The sequence below is a fragment of the Oncorhynchus kisutch genome, linkage group LG2 (assembly GCF_002021735.2).
Source record: "Oncorhynchus kisutch isolate 150728-3 linkage group LG2, Okis_V2, whole genome shotgun sequence".
In the NCBI taxonomy this organism is placed as follows: Eukaryota; Metazoa; Chordata; class Actinopteri; order Salmoniformes; family Salmonidae; genus Oncorhynchus; species Oncorhynchus kisutch.
In genome coordinates this window covers 7,917,439-7,934,749 of record NC_034175.2, presented here as the reverse complement: position 1 = coordinate 7,934,749, position 17,311 = coordinate 7,917,439, and the positions used below count along the sequence as shown (strand labels likewise).

At 44.3% G+C, this 17,311-nt stretch overlaps 1 protein-coding gene across 1 annotated transcript; it reads right to left on the bottom strand.

The window, feature by feature from the left end:
* Nucleotides 1–2,703: 2,703 nt before the first annotated feature.
* On the bottom strand, nucleotides 2,704–9,975 carry LOC109900795 (apolipoprotein Eb-like). Its single transcript, XM_020496623.2, has 5 exons — nucleotides 9,480–9,975; nucleotides 8,850–8,915; nucleotides 5,923–6,076; nucleotides 3,982–4,269; nucleotides 2,704–3,879 (listed from the first exon to the last, which is right to left on the bottom strand). The coding sequence occupies exons 2-5, from the start codon at nucleotides 8,890–8,892 to the stop codon at nucleotides 3,537–3,539; spliced, it is 828 nt and encodes a 275-aa protein (XP_020352212.2). The 5' UTR covers nucleotides 8,893–8,915; nucleotides 9,480–9,975; the 3' UTR covers nucleotides 2,704–3,536.
* Between the last annotated feature and the right edge of the window lie 7,336 nt (nucleotides 9,976–17,311).

The window sequence follows — 17,311 nt, the reverse complement described above, 5'->3', positions numbered from 1 at the left end:
CGGGGAAGCAGGGAGGGAGGGAGGGAGGTACGGAAGGAGGGAGGAAAGGGGACAAAAGGGAAAGAAAGACCTGCAGGGCAGAAGGGGGTGGAAGGTCCTTTAGTGTTTGGTCAATCAAGCACCATCTGTAAAGATTAGGAGAGGAATTGACAGTGTGTGTGGAGAGGGGTGTATGGGTGGTGGGGGAGGGTCCTAAAATAAATGGTGAAAGGGGGATGTGGGTTAGGGAGAAGGATATGTACCCTGAAAAAAGGCCTTACTGAAAATCATCAGACATTTCCCTTGTAGAAGTTATCCCTATGAATGTATGTAACAACAGCCTGAAGAAAGTGTATTATAAGGAATGTGTGTGTTTATGAGTGTACAGGTAGTAGAGAACTGCCTACAGGGGGTTTAGGGTTGGTGTTTCGAGGTTAAAGACATGGGATCTGGGGATGGGAAAAGATGATAGAAAAGAAGACATTCTGTCCAACCAATTTCTGGGGCCTCCAGATGTGATGTTACGTGACATTATAACCTAACGATCTCAATTCAACTTACATTGTGGTTTATAAAGACCTAAACTTAATTATTGTATGTCAGGGGTCTCCAACCCTATTCCCGGAGAGCTACCCTCCTGTAGGTTCTCGCTCCAACCCTGTTCCCGGAGAGCTACCCTCCTGTAGGTTCTCGCTCCAACCCTGTTCCCGGAGAGCTGCCCTCCTGTAGGTTCTCGCTCCAACCCTGTTCCCGGAGAGCTGCCCTCCTGTAGGTTCTCGCTCCAACCCTGTTCCCGGAGAGCTGCCCTCCTCTATGTTTTCTCTCCAACCCTGTTCCCGGAGAGCTACCCTCCTGTAGGTTCTCGCTCCAACCCTGTTCCCGGAGAGCTGCCCTCCTCTATGTTTTCTCTCCAACCCTGTTCCCGGAGAGCTGACCTCCTCTATGTTTTCTCTCCAACCCTGTTCCCGGAGAGCTACCCTCCTGTAGGTTCTCGCTCCAACCCTGTTCCCGGAGAGCTGCCCTCCTGTAGGTTCTCACTCCAACCCTGTTCCTGGAGAGCTACCCTCCTGTAGGTTCTCGCTCCAACCCTGTTCCCGGAGAGCTACCCTCCTGTAGGTTCTCGCTCCAACCCTGTTCCCGGAGAGCTGCCCTCCTGTAGGTTCTCGCTCCAACCCTGTTCCTGGAGAGCTGCCCTCCTCTAATGTTTTCTCTCCAACCCTGTTCCTGGAGAGCTGCCCTCCTCTGTGTTTTCTCTCCAACCCTGTTCCCGGAGAGCTGCCATCCTCTATGTTTTCTCTCCAACCCTGTTCCTGGAGAGCTGCCCTCCTCTATGTTTTCTCTCCAACCCTGTTCCTGGAGAGCTGCCCTCCTCTATGTTTTCTCTCCAACCCTGTTCCCGGAGAGCTGCCCTCCTCTGTGTTTTCTCTCCAACCCTGTTCCTGGAGAGCTGCCCTCCTCTGTGTTTTCTCTCCAACCCTGTTCCCGGAGAGCTGCCATCCTCTATGTTTTCTCTCCAACCCTGTTCCTGGAGAGCTGCCCTCCTCTGTGTTTTCTCTCCAACCCTGTTCCCGGAGAGCTGCCCTCCTCTATGTTTTCTCTCCAACCCTGTTCCTGGAGAGCTGCCATCCTCTATGTTTTCTCTCCAACCCTGTTCCCGGAGAGCTGCCATCCTCTGTGTTTTCTCTCCAACCCTGTTCCCGGAGAGCTGCCATCCTCTATGTTTTCTCTCCAACCCTGTTCCCGGAGAGCTGCCATCCTCTATGTTTTCTCTCCAACCCTGTTCCCGGAGAGCTGCCCTCCTCTGTGTTTTCTCTCCAACCCTGTTCCCGGAGAGCTGCCATCCTCTATGTTTTCTCTCCAACCCTGTTCCCAGAGAGCTGCCCTCCTCTGTGTTTTCTCTCCAACCCTGTTCCCGGAGAGCTGCCATCCTCTATGTTTTCTCTCCAACCCTGTTCCTGGAGAGCTGCCATCCTCTATGTTTTCTCTCCAACCCTGTTCCCGGAGAGCTGCCATCCTCTATGTTTTCTCTCCAACCCTGTTCCCGGAGAGCTACCCTCCTCTATGTTTTCTCTCCAACCCTGTTCCTGGAGAGCTGCCATCCTCTATGTTTTCTCTCCAACCCTGTTCCTGGAGAGCTGCCCTCCTCTATGTTTTCTCTCCAACCCTGTTCCCGGAGAGCTGCCCTCCTCTATGTTTTCTCTCCAACCCTGTTCCTGGAGAGCTGCCATCCTCTATGTTTTCTCTCCAACCCTGTTACCGGAGAGCTGCCATCCTCTATGTTTTCTCTCCAACCCTGTTACCGGAGAGCTGCCATCCTCTATGTTTTCTCTCCAACCCTGTTCCTGGAGAGCTGCCATCCTCTATGTTTTCTCTCCAACCCTGTTACCGGAGAGCTGCCCTCCTCTATGTTTTCTCTCCAACCCTGTTCCCGGAGAGCTGCCCTCCTCTATGTTTTCTCTCCAACCCTGTTCCCGGAGAGCTGCCCTCCTCTATGTTTTCTCTCCAACCCCAGCTGTAACTAACCTGGTTCAGCTTATCATTGTTATCAGAACATGGTGCATGATAGAGGGAATTTATACATGATTTGCTTTGTGGGTTCATCAACCATAAATTGTAAGATGAAGATCCATCTATTCAGCTATATTAACTACCTCATTTGTCATTGTAAATAAAAATAAATGTAAAAGTTGATAAATGTTTGACAAGTAAAGAACACACTGGCAATTGAGCAACAAGCATATTTTATTTCCGCAGCGCTGGGGAGCACACTGCAGTCAGCCAGACAGCCAAACAGCCAGACGAACAGTGAGCACATTGTTACATTGTGAAGTGGCAGAGACACTCTGGCCAAACTGAATTAATACAGACAGGTAATATATGAACCCTGTGAAGTATACCTTTTAGTTTCATTGTCATATTCGCGTCATATCACAGTCATACACTCCTATATGAATCACAACAAATACAGAGCCTACAAAGCAGGTGTAGATACAGAATCACAGACAAGCAAGGAACGGAGTGGTTCTGCTCCTTTGGTGCTGGAGTGCTGGAGATAAGCCCAGTCTTAATTCAGTGCAGTTATTGAAATGAAGGGCAGCGCTGGAATGGGCCGGAGACAATTTGGCTCACGATTGTTAAATACTGTTTCAACCCCACTTGTATCCCATACAGCAGCCTTAGAAACCTGATGCAGATTAGTAGAACAATTTGGAGGAGACATCTAGAGCACTTATAACGAGGAAGACAAGCGAAGCAGGTTAAAAACAATGGCCTCTTGTGTGTTTGAACAGGCCTGAACAGACATAAAGGACTGTTTGTCTGCTCAAGACCCCTTCAAAGCTCTGTCATCCTCACCCCTCTCTCTCTATCAACCCCCCTCAACCAAAACACACAGTGCCAACACAGTGAAAACAGCATCAGTAACACTTAACTCCCTCCTCCTCTCTGTGGTAGCTAGGTGAATGGTGGCACAGTGCCTCACAACCCCCACCCCTACTTAAACAGGGGTGTAGTGGCGGGACACCAGTCCTCCAAACCCCTCCCTCCCCTGGGTCCATTTAGACAGTGGTCTCCTTGACCTTGTCCATGGCGGTCTGGAGCTGCTCACGGATCTTGGCGGCGTAGGGGGCGATCAGGCTGCTGAGCTCATCGATCTTGCCCTCCAGGGTGGTGCGCAGGTCCTCGGCGGTGGCCTCCAGCTGCTCGCGCATGTCTTCAGCCTGGGTGGAGACCTGCTGGCTCAGGTCCTGGGCCTGGTTCTTCAGAAGGTTAGTGAAGCTGCCCAGCCTCTGGGCGGCGGTGTCGTGGGCCTGACTCACGAAGGGCTCCACACGCTCCTTCATGAGATCCATGTTCTGGTAGGTACGGGACTGGATTTCTCCCAGGTAGGTAGCCACGGTGCTGGGTGGGAGAGGCAGAGGGGGTTAGCATCACTTGGAAGACATATTATTCTATGTTGGATCAAGCTGTTACAGTACATTAGCTGTTGCCATCTATACTCACTTGCGGATCTCCTCTGTGTCCTTGTTAAGGCGTTTCTTCAGTTTGCGGGTGTAGGTGTTGACGCGGTTGTGGACATCATCAGCATTCTGCTCCATCATGGTCTTGAGCTCTCCCAGGTACTGTGTGCTGCGCTCCTTGGCGTCAACCATGTCGGTCTGGAGCTTGGTGGTCAGAAGCTGCAGGTCCTGGCCCAGCAGGGCGGCTGTGTCCTGGGCGTAGGGCCCCAACTTGGTCTGGATGTCCTCCCTGTACACGGTCAGCTCAGCCATGGTGTCAGTGATCAGGGTGCTGCGGAGAGGGAGGCATGGTCAGAGATGGTCATAAAGTGGGTAGAGGTAGACATAAGGGGACACAGGGGTACAGGGGGGAGGACGGAGGAGAAAGAGGGGAGGCATTGTCTGGGAAATCAGGAGACACAGGGGTACAGGGGGGAGGATGGGGGGGAAAGGAGAAAGAGGGGACGCATGGTCAGGGACATAGAGGGACACAGGGTACAGGGGGAGGACAGAGGAGAGAGGGGAAAGCAGGGAGGCATGGTCAGGGACATAGGGGGACACAGGGTACAGGGGGGAGGACAGGGGAGAGAGGGGAGGCATGGTCAGGGACACAGGGTACAGGGGGAGGACGGAGGGGAGAGGGGAAAGCAGGGAGGCATGGTCAGGGACACAGGGGGGAGGACGGGGGAGAAAGGGGGAAAGCAGGGAGGCATGGTCAGGGACACAGGGGGGAGGACGGGGGGAGAGGGGGAAAGCAGGGAGGCATGGTCAGGGACACAGGGGGGAGGACGGGGGAGAGGGTGGGAAAGCAGGGAGGCATGGTCAGGGACACAGGGTGGAGGACGGGGGACAAAGGGGGAAAGCAGGGAGGCATGGTCAGGGACACAGGGTGGAGGACGGGGGACAAAGGGGGAAAGCAGGGAGGCATGGTCAGGGACACAGGGGGAGGACTGGGGAGAGAGGAGGAAAGCAGGGAGGCATGGTCAGGGACACAGGGGGGAGGACGGGGGAGAGAAGGGGAAAGCAGGGAGGCATGGTCAGGGACACAGGGGGGAGGACGGGGGAGAGAGGGGGAAAGCAGGGAGGCATGGTCAGGGACACAGGGGGGAGGACGGGGGAGAGAGGGGGAAAGCAGGGAGGCATGGTCAGGGACTCAGGGGGGAGGACTGGGGAGAGAGGGGGAAAGCAGGGAGGCATGGTCAGGGACACAGGGGGGAGGACGGGGGAGAGAGGGGGAAAGCAGGGAGGCATGGTCAGGGACTCAGGGGGGAGGACTGGGGAGAGAGGAGGAAAGCAGGGAGGCATGGTCAGGGACACGGGGGAGGACGTGGGAGAGAGGAGGAAAGCAGGGAGGCATGGTCAGGGACACGGGGGAGGACGGGGGAGAGAGGAGGAAAGCAGGGAGGCATGGTCAGGGACACAGGGGGAGGACTGGGGAGAGAGGAGGAAAGCAGGGAGGCATGGTCAGGGACACAGGGGGGAGGACTGGGGAGAGAGGAGGAAAGCAGGGAGGCATGGTCAGGGACTTAGGGGGAGGACGGGGGAGAGAGGGGGAAAGCAGGGAGGCAGGGTCAGGGACACAGGGGGGAGGACTGGGGAGAGAGGGGGAAAGCAGGGAGGCATGGTCAGGGACACAGGGGGGAGGACTGGGGAGAGAGGGGGAAAGCAGGGAGGCATGGTCAGGGACTCAGGGGGGAGGACTGGGGAGAGAGGAGGAAAGCAGGGAGGCATGGTCAGGGACACAGGGGGGAGGACTGGGGAGAGAGGGGGAAAGCAGGGAGGCATGGTCAGGGACACAGGGGGGAGGACTGGGGAGAGAGGGGGAAAGCAGGGAGGCATGGTCAGGGACAGTCACACAGCACAAGGTGATAATGGAGAGCGATGAAGCAAAGTGTATGAGCCTATATCACTTCAGAATGAAATAGTGTTACAATGTGCCACTCACTCAAGTTCTCTGCTGAGCTGGGAGGCTTTGAGGTTCTCCACCAATCCGTCGGCTCTGCTGTTGATCTCAGACACATAGGTCCAGAAGCGCTCAACATTCTCCTCCCAGTGGTTCTGGAGGGCCTCTGCCTGAGGCACAGCGCGGGCATGGCAGCCTGCAGGGGGAGACAGAGAGCTCTGAGGTGAGGTGTCCATAATATACACCATCAGGGGGGTTAAATCCAGTCTGGTAATGAGAGTGTGGACCCTTGGTACAGTATGAAGCCTAATTATACAAGTGTTACAGTTGACTAATACTAAATATATATACTGTTGACCAATACTAAATATATATACTTTTGACTAATACAAAATATATATACAGTTGACTAATACTAAATATATATACTATATATACAGTTGACTAATACTAAATATATATACTGCATATACAGTTGACTAATACTAAATATATATACTGCATATACAGTTGACTAATACTAAATATATATACTGTATATACAGTTGACTAATAGTAAATATATATACTGCATATACAGTTGACTAATACTAAATATATATACTGCATATACAGTTGACTAATACTAAATATATATACTGTATATACAGTTGACTAATACTAAATATATATACTGTATATACAGTTGACTAATACTAAATATATATACTGCATATATAGTTGACTAATACTAAATATATATACTGCATATACAGTTGACTAATTCTAAATATATATACTATATATACAGTTGACTAATACTAAATATATATACAGTTGACTAATACTAAATATATATACAGTTGACTAATACTAAATATATATATTGTATATACAGTTGACTAATACTAAATATATATATTGTATATACAGTTGACTAATACTAAATATATATACTGCATATACAGTTGACTAATACTAAATATATATACAGTTGACTAATACTAAATATATATACAGTTGACTAATACTAAATATATATATTGTATATACAGTTGACTAATACTAAATATATATATTGTATATACAGTTGACTAATACTAAATATATATACTGCATATACAGTTGACTAATACTAAATATATATACTGCATATACAGTTGACTAATTCTAAATATATATACTATATATACAGTTGACTAATACTAAATATATATACAGTTGACTAATACTAAATATATATACAGTTGACTAATACTAAATATATATACAGTTGACTAATACTAAATATATATACAGTTGACTAATACTAAATATATATATTGTATATACAGTTGACTAATAATAAATATATATATTGTATATACAGTTGACTAATACTAAATATATATACTGCATATACAGTTGACTAATACTAAATATATATACTGCATATACAGTTGACTAATTCTAAATATATATACTATATATACAGTTGACTAATACTAAATATATATACAGTTGACTAATACTAAATATATGTACTATATATACAGTTGACTAATACTAAATATATATACTATATACACAGTTGACTAATACTAAATATATATACAGTTGACTAATACTAAATATATGTACTATATATACAGTTGACTAATACTAAATATATATACTATATACACAGTTGACTAATACTAAATATATATACTGCATATACAGTTGACTAATTCTAAATATATATACTATATACACAGTTGACTAATACTAAATATATATACTGCATATACAGTTGACTAATACTAAATATATATACTGCATATACAGTTGACTAATTCTAAATATATATACTATATATACAGTTGACTAATACTAAATATATATACAGTTGACTAATACTAAATATATATACAGTTGACTAATACTAAATATATATACAGTTGACTAATACTAAATATATATACAGTTGACTAATACTAAATATATATACAGTTGACTAATACTAAATATATATATATTGTATATACAGTTGACTAATACTAAATATATATATTGTATATACAGTTGACTAATACTAAATATATATACTGCATATACAGTTGACTAATACTAAATATATATACTGCATATACAGTTGACTAATTCTAAATATATATACTATATATACAGTTGACTAATACTAAATATATATACAGTTGACTAATACTAAATATATATACTATATATACAGTTGACTAATTCTAAATATATATATACTGTATATACAGTTGACTAATACTAAATATATATACTGCATATACAGTTGACTAATACTAAATATATATACTATATATACAGTTGACTAATTCTAAATATATATATACTGTATATACAGTTGACTAATTCTAAATATATATATACTGTATATACAGTTGACTAATTCTAAATATATATATACTGTATATACAGTTGACTAATACTAAATATATATACTGCATATACAGTTGACTAATACTAAATATATATATACTGTATATACAGTTTACTAATACTAAATATATATATACTGTATATACAGTTGACTAATTCTAAATATATATATACTGTATATACAGTTTACTAATACTAAATATATATATACTGTATATACAGTTTACTAATACTAAATATATATATACTGTATATACAGTTTACTAATTCTAAATATATATATACTGTATATACAGTGCCTTTTCTTCACATTTTATTGTGTTACAACGTGGCATTAAAATGTATTTCATTGTCATGTTTTTGTCAGCAATCTACTCAACATACTGTAATGTCAAAGTAGAAGACAAATTCAAACATTTAAAAAAAAGATGAATAAACAATTTATAACAAAAATATAGTCGTTAATTGTAATGAATTACAATTAAATCCATTTTAATCCCACTTTCTAACACAGTAAAATGTGAAGAAATTCAAGGGGTATGAATACTTTTGCAAGGCACTTATAACAGTGTTATAAGGGAACAGTGTAAACCCAGGTTTACCAGAGATGACTGCCAGAACAAGGATTATTGCCACAGCCTTCATGATTGATTGACAGACAGATACACCTATGAAAACAGACATAGACCCATGTCAGACAGTGGTTGTCTATCAAAGCTATAGAAAATAAATACAACGATATACAAAGATACAATGGCAATACATTTTTAAAGAAAGTAGAATACTTTATATAGGAAAAATAACCTTTCATGGACGCTAAATGTCCATAACTGTACTCACTGGGCTATTTTAGAATAGCAACTAAACTAGTTCTATGCAATTAAAAGTTTCAGATGAAACTTTAAATCCAGTCATTGTGCTAAAAAACGAATAAGGTATTGTAGTTTCCCCTACAAATAATCTATTTTTAACAGTTTTACCATACATTTGGTCTGGTTAATCTGCACACTACAGTCAGAAGATGAATTACTTGCTTTGCAATGCCAATGTGTAGGCTACAGTAGCCTAACCTTAATGCAATAATTTATAAGTAGTCTCTATCTCGGTATGAAATCTCGCCTACTAGATGCTTTATATTTCTACTAAAAACTAAAAACTTGCTATTTCACTCATGACTAAAGCGCGTTTGTAGACTATATGGTGCCCATTAGTTGTCCCCACTCCTTACTCACCTAAGAAATCCAGTTCTTTCCGTACTCTTGGGACAGTTCGCCGGAATTTTTATACTGTCCTGGGACGGCCGCGCGCCTGTAGCTGGAGAGCGCGCGCATGTGAGGATGTGCGGCTCGGCTCGTGGTTAGTTCCACAAGATGTGCCACTCCGCGTTCGAAGTTATCATCTCTTAGCGTTGTTGCTGGCTGTATTGTGATTGTGCAATATATAGTTTATGATGCACGTCAACAACAATAGTCTGTGCTTCTATGAAAAAAAAACGTCTATTTGAAACAAAGAAACTCGTTTGAAGAACTCTTAGATGTGATTGTGGCTTATTCGGTTTATTTATACATTTCCTTCGTGGTCTTTGGCTTTTTCACATGTATTTTATGTAATCCGTTTTGGCAATACAATTAAATGTCTCAGAGAACAATTATTTGGCCAATTATAATCTACTGCTGGCGCCAGGAATCTGTAAATAGGCGATCCTTGTCAGGCAGCTCCAATGGTCTTCAGTCAGTTTATTTCAACTGACTACCCCCTTGGGCTATTTGAATCCGTGATGTTCACCAATCAAATTCATTTGAAAGGCACTGTCTCCATAATGACCAGACTGGGTAAGTAGTCTACATGAATGAAATTGAACCCATGAAAATAATTTATTTTATTTAACTAGGCAAGTCAGTTAGACAAATGTGTAGTTACAATGGCAGTCTACCAGGGAACAGTGGGGTAACTGCCTTGTTGTTCAGGGGCAGAACAACAGATTTTTACCTTGTCAGCTCAGAGATTTGATCCAGAAACCATTTGGTTACTGGCCGCTTACTAACCACTAGGCTACCTGCCACCCCGGCAGGGATCTTCTACCAGAATTATTATTAGGGATGTTTTCCAATGCCTCGCATTGGTAGATGGGTAAAAATGGGTAAAAATAAGAAAGCAGACTTTGAATATCCCTTTGAGCATGGTGAAGTTATTGATTACACTTTGGATGGTGTATCGATACACACAGTCACTACAAAGATACAAGTGTCCTTCCTAACTCAGTTGCTGGAGTGGAAGGAAACCGCTCAGGGATTTCAGGCCAATGGTGATGTTAAACAGTTTCAGTTTAATGGCTGTGATAAGAGAAACATTATAGGGTGAATCAACTACTTTGTAGTTACTCCACAATATTAACCTAATTGACAGAGGGAAAGAAGGAAGCCTGTACAGAATAAAAATATTCCAAAACATGCATCCTGTTTGCAACAAGGCACTAAAGTAATACTGCAAAACATTTGGCAAAACAATTAACTTTTTCTCCTATTATGTTATGTGTTATGTTTGGGGAAAATGGGGATAATCAAATACAACACGTTACTGAGTACCACTCTCCATATTTTCAAACATAGCGGTGGCTGCATTATGTTATGGGTATGCTTGTAATCGTTAAGGACTGGGGAGTTTTTCAGGATAAAAAAAACTACAGAATGGAGCTAAGCACAGGCAAAATCTTAAAGCAAAACCTGGTTCAGTTGATTTACACCAGACACTGGGAGAGGAATTCACATTTCAGCAGGATAATATCCAAAAACACAAGGCCAAATCTATACTGGAGTTGCTTACCAAGAAGACAGTGAATGTTCCTGAGTGGGAGAGTTACAGTTTTGACTTAAGAAATATTTACTGCAGTGGGCTATATGAGGGTCATGCAGAGTGTTTTTTGGTAGTCTTAAACAAATCTACTTTGAAACAAAAGTATACACCTCACACACATGGCTTGTACCATGTCAGATATAGAGTTGTATTACATTTTGAGTTTGCATCCCAATATTACACATCACAGAAGACTGAAATATGACATCGTTTGACATAGAAACACCAGATTCCCTTTATTCTTATGTTGATTATGAAAAATATGAATAACATTTCACCCATGAGGACACTATCGGGCGATTTGGTCATTTGACTGCAGGGAAGGGCGACATTGGCTTGACAATATATCGAAAGACCTGAAAATAATCAACCAATTTGACGGAGCTTCAAGAGTTTTGAAAATAATAATGGGCAAATGTTGCACAATCCAGGAGTGAAAGCTCTTAGAGACTTACCCAGAAAGACTCACAGCTTTAATCTCTGCCAAAGGTTTTTCTACAAAAGTATTGACACAAGGGTGGGAATACTTATGTAAATTAGATACCTGTATTTAATTGAATACATTTGCAAAAGTTTTAAAACATGTTTTCACTTTATCATTATGGGGTATTGTGTGTAAATGGGTGAGAGAAAAATCTATGTAATCCATTTTGCATTCATTTTGAACACATGTGGAATAAGTCAAGGGGTATGAATACTTTCTGAAGGCACTAAATGTTAACATCTGTTATTTCCTCAAAACAAGAACTCCCCAGGCTAACAGATCAGTGCAAAACAAAATAGGAGTGGGAGATACTGCTGTTTTCAGGGACATGTCAGGGCTTGGGGATAGAGCTGGGGTGCAGTAGGAAAGATTATGAGTGGGCAGTAGAGAGAGTGGCGTGAGGGGCAACAAAGAGTTCATAGATCACATAGACTGCGGTTGTCACGTTCTGACCTTAGTTCCTTTGTTTTAGTTTGGTTGGGGTGGGTAGTCTATGTTCTTTTTTCTATGTTGTGTTTATGTGTTTGGCCTGGTATGGTTCTCAATCAGAGGCAGGTGTCGTTCGTTGTCTCTAATTGAGAATCATACTTAGGTAGCCTTTTCCTACCGGTGTTTTGTGGGTGATTATTTTCTGTTTAGTGTTTTTCGTTACCTTACAGAACTGTTTCGGTTTCGTTTCATTCTCTTTGTTATTTTGTTTAGTGTTCTGAGTTTAAATAAATATGAATATGAACACTTACCACGCTGCACTTTGGTCCTCCTCTCCTTCCACCAACAACGGCCATTACAGAATCACCCACCAACCAAGGACCAAGCAGCGTGGTAAGGAGCAGCACTATCTGGAGGAGGTGACAACATGGGATGAAATAGAGAGGTGGTCGGTCGACCCAGGGAGAGTGCCGGAGCCCGCCTGGGATTCTCTGGAGCAGTGCGACTTACAGGAGAATGGAGTTGGCGACACGAACACTGCTCAGGAACCTACCCAGATCCTGGTTCATCCTCTCACAAGCCCATTAGATTGAGGCCGGAAGTGAGGCTGACCGTTCACGAATGCATGGAACACCGACAGAGCATTGGCCAAACCATAAGGCATCACCAAGTACTCGTAGTGCCCAGACACTGTGCTGAAGGCCATCTTCCATCCCCCTCCTGGATGCAGATCAAATTGTAGGCACTCCGCAGGTCCAGCTTGGTAAAAAAAAAACTGGTCCCTATGGAGCTGTTCAATGGCGGCCGGCACCAACGGGAGGGGGTAGCGGTACTTGGTGTTGATGGCATTGAGATCTCTGTAGTCAATACATGGATGAAGACCCCCCTCCTTCTTGGCCACAAAGAAGATATCAGCTGACGCAGGGGAGGTGGATGGGGGAATGAAACCCTGTTGGAGAGCCTCCTGGATGGAGGCGCAGAGTCTGTTAGTAGGTCGATGGCACTGTCCTAGGGGTGATGAGGAGGGAGACAGGTGGCGCGGGTTTTGGAGAAAATCTCCCGGAGATCCTGGTAAACCTTCGGGATGTTGTCCTGGAGGGCAACTACAGGACTCCGAACCGACGTGGAACCACAGGGTAAGGGAAGCAGGTCTTCCGGCATCCGAGTGCCCCAGGCCGTAATCTCCATCCTCAGCCAGGGAGGCTGAGGACGACTGTGTACGGGTGCCTGGATGATGAGGAAGGGGAGGCTTTCTTGGTGCAGGAGTCCCACGGTGATTGTGAGTGATGCTGTGATGTGTGTGACTGTGCTAGATCCCAGTGGTCAGTTTTCCAGCGCTTGAACTGGAAACTGAGAGGAGAGAGGGTATGATGTTATGTTCAGGGAGGAGGCAAGGGCCTGGTCAATAAAATTCCCAGCGGCACCCGAGTTCACATAGAGCTGTGGAAACAAAACATGAGGGACAGCCAGTGATAGAGATACTAAAAAAAAGTTTGGCGGAGAGTGAAGATGGAATACTCACACCTACCCCAGGAGACGGATGATCACTGGACCGTCCCTCTGATCTACTGACTCTCGGGTTAGAATGTAGCGGGCACTGTTGAAGCTTGTGTCCCTCTTGGCTCACAATAGGGACAGAGCCCCGCTGTCTCCGACGGCGTTGCTCAGACGCAGGGAGGCGTGTGGTCCCTACCTCTATGGGTTCAAACTCTGACTCAGATCAGTCAACGAAGGAGGGAGAGAGGCGATGGTTATCCAGACGGTGTCCAATGAGAGGGTGTCGTCTCGGCATGCCAGCTCTGTCTGGACTCCCTCATGCAATCCTCTTCTGAATAAGGTGTGGAGTGTCGGCTCATTCCATCCGCTGGATGCTGCCACTCTATTAAAGGAGAGGGCGTCCTCCTGCCGTATTTGGAGTAGGTGGGGAAGATCTAGATGTTGAAGAACGCGGAGGACCTCATCCATCGCCGTCCCCAGTTGCGCCAGCTGATCGTGGTGATGGCGAAGTAGGTCTCTGCCGTCCGGTGGATGATTGAACTCCTCTGAACAGAGCCATGAACCTCCCATAGGAACCCAAGCTCCTACTCTCCTCTCTCCCACACCCGCCGGTCAATAGGGAAATAACTGTGGCAACTTCGGACCTCTTGGTGGTGGGGGCATCGCTGACCTATGCAGACTGTTGAATGGGCTGGGGTGCTGGCTCGCTGGGTCGATTCATGGTAGAGGATCCTTCGCTCGTGACGCCCCTTGGGGAAGATCTAGATGTTGAAGAACGCGGAGGACCTCATCCATCGCCGTCCCCAGTTGCGCCAGCTGATCGTGGTGATGGCGAAGTAGGTCTCCCTGTTCGCCGAGGCAATATTCTGTAACATAGACGCAGGTAGTCAGGAAGCAAGTGCAGTTAGTGAGTTTAATGACAACGACCATGGACCGATACAAGAGCAGCATCTAACATGGAAACATAAACATTATTTCCTGGTGGGTGATAACAAAGGAGTGCTAGATAAAGGGGAAGTAAACAGGGTAGTGATGGAGTCCAGGTGTGCGTAATGAGGGTTGCCAGGTGTGCGTAATGAGGGTTGCCAGGTGTGCGTAATGAAGGGTTGCCATGACCGGTGGTTAGTAGACTGGCAACGTTGAGCGCCAGAGAGTGGAAGCGGGAGTAGACGTGACACTCAAGTATAAGTGAGTCACCCAGTAAAATAAAACTACTTGAGTAAAAGTCTAAAAGTATTTGGTTTTTAAAAATACTTAAGTATCAAAACTACATGTAATTGTTAAAATATACAGTACTTAGACAGTAATCATTTCAAATTCCTTATATTAAGCAAACCAGAACGGAACCATTTTCTTGTTTTTATTTATTTACGTATAGCCAGGGGCACACACCAACATCATTTACAAACGAAGCATGTGTTTTTAGTGAGTCCACCAGATCAGGGGCAGTAGGGATGACCAGGGATGTTCTCTTGATAAGTGTATGAATTGGACCATGTTCCTGTCCTGCTAAGCATTCAAAATGTAATAGGTACTTTTGGGTTTCAGGGAAAATATATGGCGTAAAAAGTACATTATTTTCTTTAGGAATGTGTAAAAGTAAAAGTAGTCAAAAATATAAATAGTAAAGTAAAATATGGATACCCCCAAAAACGACTTAAGTAGGACTTTTAAGTATTTTTACTTAAGTACTTTACACAACTGATGAATACAATGGAAGTACATCAAGGCCACATCCTGATCAACAACAATGTCCTTGCATTATTGCTTGTTTATCACATCAGATTTGACCTGAATATGTTCTGCTCAGGAATTTAGTCAGGCATAGTAAGATCTAAGCATAGTTAAGGCTTGGTTAGAGATGGTGTTGTATGGTGAAAGTTAACATCTTGGGTCTTGTAAGGGGTTCTGGAAAGCCCCAGTGGTACAACAACATAGCTTTCATAATGAGGAATCTTGTGTTAAGTCATTGTTATACTCAGGTAATGAAAGTCTATATACAGTATGTGCAATGCTGGCCATATATAGCCCTTGTTATCAGCACCACTACTGATTCCAGCAGTACCGATGACCTTTACCAATAATGGTCCAGCAGGTACGCTACCTCTGCTGCCAATACTAGACATTCCTCTCTGTGTTGTAATCACAAGAAGCCTTCTCCCAAGAAACAAACTGGAATTGATTGGTTTGTTCAGAGCCTGATAGTATGCGATAACCTCTAGGAGTCAACTTCTATCTCTTCACTGATTGGTCGGAATGGATATGTATATATCTAGGCAGCTAGCATATATTGAGATGTACAGCCACTGCAGTGCATGTGTTCTCTTCTGACTACAAGCAATTTGAGGACACATAACACATTTTTTTACCATCTTAGTTTACACATTACTTGACTGGATAAAAAATATGCAACATAAAATCAAATCACCCATCAGATGTTTACAATGTCTCTCAGTTTGATGCATAGAATTCCACATGCTTCCTATACTCTATGTCACAGTATGGGTGTGTCAGATAGGAAAAAGTGGGCATTCAGCAGCATGACAAGTCCAGTCCTGTTCAGCACACATTTTAGAGGATTACTGAAGTAATTGAATCCAAACAACCTCACAATCTGTTGTCATACAATCCTTTTGTGATATCTGACCGGCTTCTATCATTAGTTATTTTTCTCCCACATTTAATGTGGAAACCGCATTGAATTAGGTTTTTATGTTCCAACAGGTTCCTAGGGTTGTTGGATTACAAAGGAAAACCCAGCCGTGAGCTGCCCAGTGACTCGACCTTACCAGACCAGCTAAATTCCTTCTACGCCTGCTTCAAGGCAAGCAACGCTGAAACATGCATAAGAGCACCAGCTGTTCAGGATGACTATGAGATCTCGCTCTCCATAGCCAATGTGAGTAAGACCTTTTAAACAGGTTAACATTGACAAGGCCGCAGGGTCAGACTGATTACCAGGACGTGTACTCGGAGTATGCGCTGAACAGCTGGCAAGTATCTTCACTGACATTTTTAGCCTCTCTCTGATCCATTATCTAATACCTACATGTTTCAAGCAGACCACCATAGAATGCCAAGGTAACCTGTCTACCTGTCTATTGCCCAGTAGCACTCACTTCTGTAGCCATGAAATGCTTTGAAAGGCTGGTCATGGCTCACATCAACACCATAATCCCAGACACCCTGGACCCACTTCAATTCGCATACCGCCCCAACAGATCCACAGATGACACAATCTCTATTGCAACTGGATCTGGATCCTGGACTTCCTGACGGGCCGCCCCCAGGTGGTGAGAGTAGGCAACAACACATCTGTCATGCTGACCCTCAACACGGGGGCCCTTTAGGGGTGCGTGCTTAGTCCCCTCCTGTTCTCCCTGTTCACCTATGACTGCATTGCCATGCACGACTCCAACACCATAATTAAGTTTGCTGATGACACAACGGTGGTTGGCCTGATCACCGACGACAATAAAACAGCCAATAGGGAGGAGGTCAGGGACCTGGCAGTGTGGTGCCAGGACAACAACCTCTTCCTCAATGTCAGCAAGACAAAGGAGCTGATTGTGGACTACAGGAAACGGAGGGCCGAGCACGCCCTCATACACATCGAAGGAGCTGTAGTGGAGCGGGTTGAGAGCTTCTAGTTCCTCGGTGTCTACATCACTAAGGAATTATCGTGGTTCACACACACCAAGACAGTTGTAAAGAAAGCCTCTTCCCCCTCATGAGGCTGAAAAGATTTGGAATGGGCCGTCAGATACTCAAAAAGTTCTACAGCTGCACCATTGAGAGCAT

Coding starts and splice junctions, on each gene's coding strand:
- LOC109900795 (XM_020496623.2), bottom strand. CDS start 8,892: ATGAAGGCTGTGGCAATAATCCTTGTTCTGGCAGTCATCTCTG. Junction 6,077..8,849: donor TGTTCTGGCAGTCATCTCTG/GTAAACCTGGGT, acceptor CTCCCCCTGCAG/GCTGCCATGCCCGCGCTGTG. Junction 4,270..5,922: donor CAGCTCAGCAGAGAACTTGA/GTGAGTGGCACA, acceptor CCCTCTCCGCAG/CACCCTGATCACTGACACCA.